Below are 13,463 nucleotides of genomic sequence, written 5' to 3'. Positions count from 1 at the left end.
CAATCAAATATTTATGTGATATATTTCTATATTTATTAAATTAAATTAATATTTTATGATACTTTATCTACTTGAGTATTTTAGTTTTCACTATCCTTACTATTTATTATCTATATTTTCTATTGAGTTCAATTTATTAATTAATTTTGGGCATCACTATTTATTAATTATTATCAATATAAAATATATTTAAAAATATTTTCATTAATTTAATCATAAAATAAATTAAATAAAACATATTACTTAAGTAATTTATTTATATAATATATCTGTCATTAATTGAGTAAACGTTATTAAATATTTGTCTAGATTATATTATACAAAACTATTAAGATAAAATAATTTAAAAAATAATTATTAATATTATTGGAAAAATAATTTATTATATTATTTTAATTATAATTACTATATTTATTATTATTATTATTATGATTATATTATTTATTCGTAAGGTAGTGTCAATAAGCGTTACTTTTTAATCAATTATATATATATATATATATATATATATATATATATATATATATATATATATATATATATATGTATATATATATATATGTATATATATATATATGTATATATATATATATATATATATGTATATATATATATATGTATATATATATATATGTATATATATATATATATATATATATATATATATATATATATGTATATATATATATATATATATATATATATATATATATATGTATATATATATATGTATATATATATATATATATATATATATATATATATATATATATATATATATATATATATATTTATATAATTAATAATAATTAAAATATTTATAAATATATTGTGAACACAACAATTTATATTAAAATATAATTTATTTATATTTAGTTTTATTCTATTTTAAATTATTATTTATTTGTATTATTTATTACTATGGCTCAATATTATTATTAAATATTTATTATTTTTATTATTATTTTAATTACTAATATTTCATCAATTATTAAATAATATTTTTATTATTACTATTATTTTAATTATTAATATTGTGTCAATTATTAAATAATATTAATTGTTACTTATTATTTACATTATTAAGATTAATATAATTATTATATTTATAATTATTATTTATTCTAATTTTGAGTTTGTATAATTATGGTGTGTATTTAGAATTATTTCTGAATGACATGTGGAAATTATTCTTATCAAGATGACATGTGGCTTGGGTTGCCATTATGACATCTTTATATTTATATTAAGTAGATTAAGATTAAGATGATAAGAAAAAAATGGTAAAAAAATATGCTTTCTTTGTGACTTTTCAAAGTTTATCCGAAAAATGTAAAGATATCTATACCATAACAGCTATGTTTTAACATCTCAGATGTGATAACATATTCCACTGTTTATATTTTTGAGTTTATATTATCAATATATCACAATCATTAATATATAACTTTAAGAGTAGTTATGATTAAAGTATAGTAATTGAATGAGATAATAAGATCTCTTCTATTTTAGCTAGAGGTTCAAGTTCTAAGCCTTCAACATTGTTAAATTTTTTTAGGGAGAACCTTGCCGTGCATTGGTCCTTCGGTTTAAGGGATTAGTCTCTGTAGTTGTACGCAATGAATACCAATTTTTACCGGAAAAATGATAAAATAATGTTTAAAATGATCGAAAAATATTTTTACACTGTTAACCAATCACCACCATAGATTCAATTAAATAATTCTCTTAATAAAAAAAAGTTAATAGATGACTGTGTAAAATTATTTTAGGGCACTACCTTTTAAATAGGTGCTAAAAATTAAAAAAAGGAATCATAACTAAGATGCGACAATTATAACTTTCTTATGATTTACAAATTCAACTCTTCTGCAAGAAATTTCTTAAAACAAGCAAGCAATATCTTAAAACAATGTGATTTATTGGATTAATTTATGTTAATTTATGATTTCTTGTTGCTAGTAGCCCCTAATAAATGTGCAATACACCAGAAACATGACTTGCACTACCATTTAATGTTAATATTTTATTTGTGTCTGAACAATAAATAAACAACAAAACATACTAAAGCACTGTCATGGAGTGAAGCCTAATGATGCACTTGACAGTATTATATCAATATTAATTTGGTCAACTATTACCACATATTACCACATGTATTACAAATATTGAATAGAGGGATTAGGTGAGGGAAAGAGGAAACAAAACCGTTGACGAAACCATAAAATATATAAGCAGCACTTTGTTATGAGATTGTGTTGAAGGCTATTAAGTGCAAGCATAAGGATCCTTCTCTGATTCTGTTATTTCCAACTGAGCTCATCTCATAGTGCATCTACTTCTTGAGATAAGGTATGGTGCTTTTCATTCTGAATATGTATTAATTATATTCTAAACTAGGCTCAATCGTCTTACTTAAATTGGATAAATGATGCCAAACACAAAGTTGGCTTTTGACATTTTTCATCAATCCCAAAATAAGTCTTCTATTCTAAATTATTTGTTTATTCAATGTGAGATTAAGGGTCCGTTTGTTTTGGCTTTTTTTAAAAATAATTTTTATAGTGTTATCAAATTTTGTCATTTTAGGTATTTTATTTATTTATGGAAAAAAAATTGGATATCAAAATTTCAAAAAATCACTTAATTTTGAAACTATTACAAATAGATTTTCATAAAAATCATTTTTGAAATACAATTTTTTTGAAAAAATTATGATTTTGACTAAGTTTTGGTCTTAATTATGTATGTTTATGTTATACGATGTCAAATTAAGTGTTTCATTTTAGAATAAACGAATATAAAAAACTTGTAATATTTTGAAAAACGGTTTTAAAAAATCTATTTTAAAAAATACAAAGAAAAAATCAATTTTTTTAAAGCTAAAACAAACTGGCCCTAAAATTTCACAATGTTTATGGTATTTTTATTTGAGGAAATATTTATTCTCTGCAATCGCGCTTTAAAGATACTTGATTTATACAGTTTTTTTATTTTATTTTGAGAAATTAGTCTAAGCAATTACGTAGAAAGGATATTTGTTTATGAAAAAAAGAAGCACAATTTTAATGATAAAATGAGTTTTTTATATTATAATTACAAAATATTTATGTGAAAACTAATTAACTTGGTTCAAAAAATGAACATAATTGTATTTTTAATGATGAGGAGTTTCTATTTCAATTTTATTTAGTGATTGAATTGTATATTTGTATATTTAATTATAAGAAATTCAAAATTAAATCATTAATTATGATAAAAAAATATATTTTTACTTTACATTAGTTAATAATATAAAAGTTGAAAATCAAATTATCAAATAACTTTTTTTTATTTTTTCATCTCTAAAACTGTTTTAAAAATTAGTTTACCAAATAAAATTTATTTTCTGCTTTCTTTTGAAAAAATTATAATATCAAGCAAATTTTTTATTCGTTGTCTTCTTAAAAACACTTTTCTAAATTTTTTTTATAAAACATATTTTAAAAGTAAAAAGTAAAAACCTTTTCTAAATTTTTTTTATAAAACATATTTTAAAAGTAAAAAGTAAAAACCTGATTCAAACATACCCTTATTGTTGGGTCTTGTACATGCATACCATATTGATGAATCTTTGCCTGATCTGTTTGTATTTTCAAGTTTCTCCATAATTACTTGAAGACTTAGTTTTGATGAAGACAACATATTTCAAAAAGGATGAGCAAAGATAAATGGATAGAACATCAAGACTTACAACTTTCATGAAGATTAAAGACTTGGTTTGATTGATCTTAAAATGTTGGTACAAAACTAAAACTCTTTTACATTGATATCGTTTAGTGCTCAAAAGATATACTTTCATACAAATGCATTTATCAAAGTTTCATACAAATGCATACCATAAAGTCTTAGCCCATTTAAAATATGTTTTTAAACATCTTTAGTATGATGTAACCGGTTACCAAAAACATGTAACCGGTTACATTGCTGTCAGTAGTTTTTCTCATTTGTTATTGATGTTTTTCAACATGATGTAACCGGTTACATCATTTAGGTAACCGGTTACATGGTCGTGAATTTGAATTTTCTGGGCATAACGTTATCATGTAACCGGTTACATGCTTTAGGTAACCGGTTACATCTGAACCAGTGGCACTTTTTCAGAATGTTTTGAAACCATTCTAAAAGGTGTAAAGTCACCTATATATTCTATACATTTCAGATTTTATTCTTTACCTCTTTCATAATATTCACAACCTTTTTCTCACAAATATTTTCAAACAAAGTGTTCCATATTCTTCAAATTTCATTGAGAAATTTTCTGCATTGCTACATATCATTTCAGAAAAATATTCTCATACATTCATATACATTGAGCACTAACATATCCTTGTGAATTGTTTTATTTGAAAGAGAAGATCAATCCAAGATTGATATTGCTATACAAACTTCTACTCAAATTATACTTAGAAATTATATCTTATTTTTCAGGATTGTTGAAAATAAGATTGTTTTGTTCCCTTACTATCCAGGATTGTTGGAAGTAAGTGTTGTGTTTGAAGAGGATTGTTCTTCATCCACATTAGTGTTGCATGATCTTAAAGGTGTTAAGAACCTTTGATCACCCTATAGGTTAGATAGTAAAGCATAGGCTTGTACAATAATTCTAACTATAGTGAAATCTCTTTCGTGTTGGAAAGGGGACTGGAGTACTCTCAGATTGTGAGGGGAACCAGTATATATCGTTGTGTTCTTTACTTTTCCACATTTTACCGCTTTCATCACTATTACCAAGAAAAGAAAAGAACCATTCAAAAACCTTCAAACACTTAACCAAAAAATAAGTACAAGTATTCTAAAATTGGATAAATCTTTGAAAACCTAATTCACCCCCCTCTTAGGTGCTCTCTTAAACTTACACTGTTTACATGATTATATTATCAGGTTTTCTTTATTTGATGGCAAATATTGTTGGGACAGTTGCAGCTAAGGTTGCAACTAATGTTGCAGCTAATATTGCAACTAATGTTGGAACTAATGTTGGAACTAATGTGACAAACTATTTTGCTGGACGAATAATCCGCGAAATACAATACTTGTTGTGCATTGATAACGTAATTGATGATCTTGAAACTGAAAAGAAGGCGCTAACCTCTGAAAGAGATATCTTGAAAGCTAAAATTGTACTAGCGAAGGAGAGAACTGAAGTAATTGAAGAACCAGTCGAGAAGTGGTTGAATGATGTGGAAAATCTCCTCAAAGAAGTAGATGTTCTTCTGGAGAGAACGGAGAGAGACAACAACTGCTTTCAAGGATGGTTTCCAACGCGGAGAAGATATATTTTGTGCAAGCAAATGGCAGAGAAAATAGAGGCAGTGGAAAAATTCAAAGGCAAAAGCAATGATATTAATCCATTTTCTCATCTTGCTCCACTACCAGGTATTCAGTATCAGTCATCCGAAGACTTCATTTATTTTGAATCAACAAAAATGGCTTATAGTCAAATCTGGGAAGCACTTGTGGATGATCGCGTCTCTATAATTGGAGTGCATGGAGAGGGTGGATGTGGAAAAACAGCCCTTGTAACAGAAGTTGGCAAAAAGGCTGAGGAATTGGATATGTTTGATAAGGTTATATCAATCACAGTGTCTCGAACTCCAAACGTTAGAGGCATTCAAGGAGAAATGGCTGATATGTTAAACGTGAGATTGGAGGAAGAAAGTGAAAAGGGAAGAGCACAGCGTTTATGGCTGTGTTTACAAGAAAAGAAGCGAACTCTTCTAATAGTAGATGATCTATGGGAAAAGTTTCATTTGATGGATATAGGGGTTCTCTTAGACAGTGTTAACAAGGGAACTTGGAAGATCCTCATAACCACTCATAGCGAGCGTATTTGTATATCAATGGAATGCCAAAAGACTACTCATTTGGAGCTCTTGTCTGTAGATGAATCTTGGACTTTCTTCCAAAAATTTGCAAGAGTTGATAACATACACTCCAAAAATTTGCCACGGGAAATCTGCAATGAATGCGAAAGACTTCCCTTAACAATCAAAACTGTGGCGTCATCATTAAAAGGAAGGCCTGAAAGTGAATGGCGTCGGGCGTTAGAGAAGTTGAGGGATTCAAAGGCATCCAATGATGAAGGAGAAGTGACTGCTACTTTTAGCTGCCTTAAATTATGCTTTGGTTATTTGCTAAGGCCAGAAACAAAACAACTGTTTCTGATGTGTTCTCTTTTTCCCGAAGACTATCACATCCCAATAGAAGATTTGTTGAGGTATGCGGTTGGACTGAGTGTGGAAGAGAGATTATCGTTACAGTCAAGAAGAAGCTTATATGAAGCAAACATCAGCCAACTTTTAGACTCAGGTTTGCTGATGCGAGGTTCCGTGAAGATGCACAATGTGGTTCGTGATGCAGCCTTATGGTTTGCAAATAGATCAAAGAATCGCAAAATATTGGTAAATGTGGACAAACCACTTAGCACAATTGCAGAGGACAACAAGATAAGAGATTGTTTTGCAGTATCCTCATGGTGGTATAATGAAAGTCCCTCTTTCTGTCAATTGCTTGCTCCAAATCTTAAAATGCTATTGCTAAACATAAGTGCTCGTAGATCATGGAATTCCCTGGATTTATCGCATTTAACATTTGAAGGAATACAAGGGCTTGAGGTGTTTTCTCTAACCATCAACTACAAAATAGTACGATTATCACTACCTCCCTCTATCCAACTGTTGACCAATGTTCGAACTTTGCGCTTAAATGGAATGGAGTTTGGTGACATATCTTTCATAGCAAGTTTAATAAGACTTGAGGTTCTTGACTTGCGACGTTGTAAGTTCAACGAACTTCCTATTGGAATATGTAAACTCTTACGTCTAAAGCTGCTAGATTTGTCAGAATGTCGTATTTTTGGAAACACCTATAATGGAGCAATAGGAAAATGTTCACAACTAGAGGAACTATATGCTTCAGCATGCTACCCCGAAGCCTATGTGTTAAAGATCAGTATGGATATCAGTATTCTCTTAAATTTACAAAGGTTTAAATTTAGTGATCAAATCACACTAAAATTAAAGGATTGTAATATCTCAAATTTGAAGGCATCTGAAAAAACAATTCTGCAAATAGGTAAAAATATTTCTTTGACAGGCCTTCATGGAGGATGTAAAAATATCATCCCAGATATGGTTGGAATTGTGGTAGGCATGAATGATTTGACTTCTCTCCATCTTACAAGTTGCAAAGAGATAGAATGCATCTTTGATGCAACCTATGATTTCAAGGAAGATGATTTGACTCCCAGCTTGGTCCAGTTAAGACTTCAACTTTTGGAAAACTTGACAGTATTGTGTCGAGGTCCACCTCTGGAAGTACTACGCTTCTTTGAAAAACTAGAACTACTTGATTTACGATATTGTAAGCAGTTACAGAACATTTTTCCTAGGGAATGTAAGTTACAAAATCTTAAGATCCTCAGGTTAGAAGATTGCAAGACCGATGAAGTACTTTTCATAACATCTGTTGCTCAAAGTCTGCAGCAATTAGAACAACTAAAAATAAGTGGATGCGATGAATTGAAGCATATAATTGCTGAAAGTGGAAGTGAACGCGATGGCTGTAATACAAGTGGGGAAATAATTCCAAGTTCAATGAATTCTCATTTTCTGATGACCAATCTAAGGGAAGTTGAGATTTTCAGTTGTGGAAGTTTAGAGTCAATATTCCCAATTTCGAATGTTGAAGGACTAAACCAATTGCAAAAGCTGGAAATATCATCATCTCCTAAGCTGGAATATGTGTTTGGTCAATATGGTCATGAAACCCTTTCATCACACCAATACCAGAGCCACGTCATGCTTCCTCATTTGGAATCTCTCATATTCCTTGGTCTTGACAATTTAATTGGGATGTGTCCAGAGAATTGTCAAGCAAAGTGGCCATCTCAGTCTCTGAGGACAATGACCATAGTTAACGGTCCAAAATTGGATGTACCATGGTTCAATTTGCAGGTTGGCTATGATAAGAGACAACATCATCATCTGAATGAAGTGAGTACTCATATTGAAATGCTTTGTAGTATATATGCAATTTCCTTTTTTATAATACTACCTACCTTTGGATATTCCATTTCAGATTTGGAGTTTCCAATGTCTTCAGATTTTAACAGTGGGCAATTTTGCGAAATTGAAATGTTTATTCTCCATGGAAACACATAGAAGCTTACCAGAGTTGATTTATCTTGCCATTCGCGACTGTCAAGAATTGGAACAAATTGTTGCAGTAAATGAAGAACCTTTGGAACTTCCTAATGCTGAATTGTATTTTCTAAAGCTAAATTATATATATGTCTATAACTGCAACAAATTGAAAAGCCTTTTCCCTCTTGCTATGGTCAGAATGCTTCCACAACTAAGTTCGCTTAGAATAACTAGATGTGCTCAAGTTGAAGAGATGTTTAGACATGGTCCCGGAGGAGACGATATTATCAAGGAAATGGAAGTTGTGCTTCCATACTTAGCACATGTATTCTTGGCTGATCTACCTAATTTTCTAAATATCTGCCATGGTTATAAGTTACATAATACTGATCGGCTACAACTCCACATATCTAACTGCCCCAAAATTGTTCAGGTGACTCTTCTTCCTTGTTAAGTTGAATATTTTAATTTTTTTCTCTTGATTTAGTTCAATGTTAGGATAATGAGATAGAAACAAACCGCAAAGCTTCATTTTGAATATTTCTTATAACTCTTCTTGGTTTGCACTGGATTTTGTTTGGACTTACTGAAGATATATTACTCAATCATTTATGGGAGTTAAAAAGGCAACATAAAATTGTTTTTATTTGCAAATTCAATTAAAAAAAATCAATTACATTATTTAAGTGTACCTGGTGTGAAGATATTTCATTAGCTAACCGAAATTTTGACTTTGTTGTTGATTAAGATGAAACTGGAAGAAGAAAAAGAAAGAGTAAGATTAAAATATTCTGATTCTTCTTCTGAAACTGGAAGAAGAAGAAGTAGAGAAAGCAAGATTAGAAGACGGTGATTCTCTTTATTCGCCCTCACTTTCAAAACTCGAAAGAGAAGAAAAAGCAAGATTAGAAGATAATGATTCTTTTTATTCGCCCTCACTTTCAAAACTCGAAAGAGAAGAAAAAGCAAGATTAGAAGATAATGATTCTTTTTATTCGCCCTCACTTTCAAAACTGGAAAGAGAAGAAAAAGCAAGATTAGAAGATGATGATTCTTTTTAGGGTAATATTAACATGTACCTTTAGGCACATGTTAAGAGTTAATTGTGGAATTTTTTTTTTTAAATTATGCATTATTTTAATTAAAAATTGATAATTAATATATTTATTACGTTTTCAATCTGAGAAGGTTGGTTGGTATTCAATGCTACATAGGATCAGGCACGCTGATGGCTTACCCTGTCGTGGAAAGCGAACTCATACAAAGGAAATATTTCAGTGTCATATTTCAGAGTGTAAAAATACTGATCAAGTTCAATTTATATACATGCACACAGTGAATCCTAACGTGTCCTCTAAGCATTAAGGATGTCAACTATAAGGTAACCTTTCAAAAAAATATTAATGATTTCAGTCAATAGATTCTAGGCTTTGTTCTTGTTCATACCTGTTCAATATCAGTTTGCTCTTTGATTTTTGAAATTATTATTAATATAATATTATCATGTGCCTTATATTCCTAAAGTAGAACACGAACAAGTCTATGTTTTAGATTTTCATAAGTGTGGATCAATGCATGTTTCAATATAGGTTGGAAATTTTAATTTTTTTTTGGTTATTTTAAATCATGGATTAAATACGTTTTTAGTCCCTATAAATATGCGACCCGACATTTTTAGTCCTTATAAAATTTTTCTGAATGGTCCTTATAAAATTATTATGCACCTAATTTCAGCCCCTACTGTCAAACCGATGTGTATTTTAGAACGATTATTTTGTAGACATGTTCATAATATTTTAAAAAGTTCCTGAAAAAAAAAAGAAACTCAAAATTTAATTTCTAGGTTGAGATTTTCGTTACTTTTATCATTATTTTTTGAAATTTGAAAAATTCATATTTAATTTTTCTCGTTTTAAAAAATTCTAAAACTTTGTAAATAAATATTTTACAGTACTCTAAACATATATAAAAAAAATTATTCAAAAATTTAAAAATTAAAGTGTAATTAAACAGTTTTTAAAATTTTAGAAAATAGCAGGACTAAAATTGCATGCAAAAAAATTTAAAAAAAAATATTTATTGAAGGAAAATTGTATAGGGACTAAAAATACAGGGTCGCAAATTTATAGGGACTAAAAACATATTTAACTCTTAAATCATTTATTATTGGACTCAAATTAATTATGTTTTATTTTTTTTTTACACTCCTATGATCTTCCAATACTCACTGATTTGAATTAATTTGGATCCTTATGTTGCCAAACACTTTATTTTTCAGTAGTTTTAGTTATTCATTTGGTGAAATATAATTACTTTTATAGCAGATTAAACAATGTACTGTGGATGAGAAGATTAAGAAGCTTGATGTTAACTTTGTAAATGCAAAGAATATATCAAGAAAACAAGGCCTAGTCCTACTCTGGAAGCTATTAAGCTATAGTCATGCTAGTTATTAAACATAAGCAAATGTGAGCATCTCATATTTTGTTTGTTTAGTTGATTTCCATTAATTCAGTGTTATAGGTCAAAGATAGGAATTTATCTCAGTGTTTGAATTTGTTTCCTAATATAAACTACAACCTCCTTGTACGTGGAACACGTGGAACACCTGCTGCATATTGAGTGTCCATACATCAACCACCTAATTGACTATAACACTTGCATAAACTAATGAATCTTCAACTACTTGCATCAGTGAAGAAACTCCTAGTTTAAGATATAACCAAATCAACAAAAATAAAACTTGATTTTACCAACCTTGCTATTGAGCAAGAAATAGCTATATTCACCTACATGTCCACTGCCCAATTAATGTAACAGTAGCCCACTATTTGGGAACATTTGTGAATTTTAAAAGAATAATTCTATATTGTTATTCACGTATCGTAGGTATTTGATGAACCAACAAAATTAACACAAGATGATTTGTATGATTTGTGATTCCGTTGGGCAAAATATTTCTTTGAGTTATATAAAGATTAAGTTTTATCTGGTGAGTTATATCTCATTTGAGTTTCTTGAATTTGGTGTTGTCTGCTAATGTTAATTGGTCTTATTGTTTATTGTCAGCAGCTGTGATTTTAATGTTGTCTTCCGAAGCTACAACTCATCTTCTTGTGGATTGCATGTTGGTATTTCAAGTGTGGGAAAGGACTTATAAATGGTTGGATATTTTTGTATGTTTTCACTTGTTTTGTTGTTGTAGTAGTCCACCGTGTGTAAACTTTCTTATAATTTTGTACACTTGTGTGTATCCTAGATGAATACTTTTGTAAATCAATGGTTCATTTTGAAGAATATATATATGTGCATCCTAGCTATTTGGTGCAATGAAATTACCCTTCATTGTTTAGAAAAATATGTAAAATAGCGACCTAAATGTGGCATGAGTGATGTTGAAAAAAAATATGAAAAGTAACGACCTAAATGTGGTCTAAAAAATTGCAGGAAATCCACCTCGATTTCGCAAAAAATAGCCTAATTTTTAAAGAAAGATAGCAAACATTTTACATCGGACGCGCCTTACAACCAATGTAAAAACCTATATTTTACATCAATCCAATAAGGCAACTGAGGTTAAAACCCATATTTTACATCGGGCCATTAAGGCAACCGATGTTAAATATTGTAGTTAATTTTAAAATAATAGAATTAACCACCTATTTCACATCAGATATAACAATCAACCGATGTGGTAGGTGTATTTTTCACATCGGACTGCTGATCGATGTAAAATGTCTTTGATTTACTACATCACTTGACTTTACATCGGACTCAGATCCGATGTAAAATGTGTTTTTCGTCTGATGTAAAAAGTCTTTCCTGCACTAGTGGTTGCATGTGGAATTTGGTACGAATCCTTTCTATTTATTAAAAGAAATTGAGAACTTAATTACTATAGTCTTATGTGTATAAATAACCCCTCTCTCTCTCTCTCTCTATATATATATATATATATATATATATATATATATATATATTTTCAATTATTATAGTTTTATGTGCAAACTAGGTAAACTACCCGTGCGTTGCACGGGTGTTACTAGATAATATATTTGATTTTTAATTATTTTTGTTTCACTATAATAATATAAACGTGAGATTTTTTTTGAAAGAAAGAAACTTTTCATTAATTTCAAAAACAATGTACAAACACGGCGATCAAACGTTCCAGCCTACAAACAACCCTGAAAACTCCTAAGGAAGCACGAGCTTACTAATACACTTTCTAAGTTTAGGCTTTTGCCAAACTCTATACACAATAGTATCAATAATTTTCTGTCCAATGTCTCTTTTTCTAGTTTTTCTACCAAAACACATGTCATTACGGTAGCGCCATATTTCATAGACGGATTCAGCAAATGCACATTTTAAAATGGTTGATTTGGAGCCATTTCAATACCTCCGCCCATATTTCTTTACTTGTGTCACAAGCGAACATGAGATGTTGAAGTGTTTCGATTTTCCTATAAAAGCTACAGACATAATTGTCAATGAAACCAAATTTTTGGATGTGTTGTGATTATTCAATTGCTCCAATATAGTATGCTTAGATGAGTTTTAAAATAATATTGAGAAAATATCTTTTATCTGAATCCTGTATTTGAGGATGTATCTTGATCCAATAATTGGATACTTGTTTGAAGCCTAGTAGGTTGACTATCAATTAATAAATTAGTTTTCTCAATATTATGGGGATAGAATAAGCAACTGAAATTGTGAATCAAAAGTTCAAATGTGAGCCATAAGTTCAATTGATAAAATAAACTGTTGTCTTGATCCTCGTAAAAACAATATGAACCAAAAGTTCAAAATATTGTTCATTTGCAAAGTTTATGAAACAAATTATCAGCTGTTAATACTCCACTCAAAATGGATTCTCCTATTGGATAAACTCATATTGCAAATGGTTGTAGCCGCTCCTGAAGCGTAGTATGAAAGTCGGTTCCAATGTTAAAAGTCCTCTACTAAGAAATGAAACAAAAGTTAAAGATGACCCAAGTGAGAATATGAAAATTCTAAGAGCACTTTGACATAATTTATTTTTCAGTTCCAGAAGAACTAATCAAGTACTTGAAATATGAAATAAAGAGATCTCGATAACTTATGTCATGAATGAAATGCGATGGAATCAAAAGATAACCAAAATAAAGTCAATATTGACATTGTCTTCGGATAAAATATAGCACTAAAAATGATAAATGATAACGAGGATCATGAATTAAAGTCCATCAAAGATTGTAGACAAAGTGAGAATTGGCCAAAATGAATATATTC

General features: G+C 29.2%; 1 protein-coding gene across 1 annotated transcript; it reads left to right on the top strand.

The window, feature by feature from the left end:
- Window positions 1–5,333: 5,333 nt before the first annotated feature.
- LOC131658875 (probable disease resistance protein At4g27220) lies at window positions 5,334–11,493 on the top strand. Its single transcript, XM_058928125.1, has 4 exons — window positions 5,334–8,036; window positions 8,122–8,619; window positions 8,935–9,567; window positions 11,259–11,493. The coding sequence occupies exons 1-3, from the start codon at window positions 5,334–5,336 to the stop codon at window positions 9,037–9,039; spliced, it is 3,306 nt and encodes a 1,101-aa protein (XP_058784108.1). The 3' UTR covers window positions 9,040–9,567; window positions 11,259–11,493.
- Window positions 11,494–13,463: the final 1,970 nt, after the last annotated feature.

The sequence above is a fragment of the Vicia villosa genome, linkage group LG3 (assembly GCF_029867415.1).
Source record: "Vicia villosa cultivar HV-30 ecotype Madison, WI linkage group LG3, Vvil1.0, whole genome shotgun sequence".
Taxonomy (NCBI): domain Eukaryota; kingdom Viridiplantae; phylum Streptophyta; class Magnoliopsida; order Fabales; family Fabaceae; genus Vicia; species Vicia villosa.
Note: the sequence above shows the minus strand (reverse complement) of the source record. Positions and strands in the feature narration are given on the sequence as shown.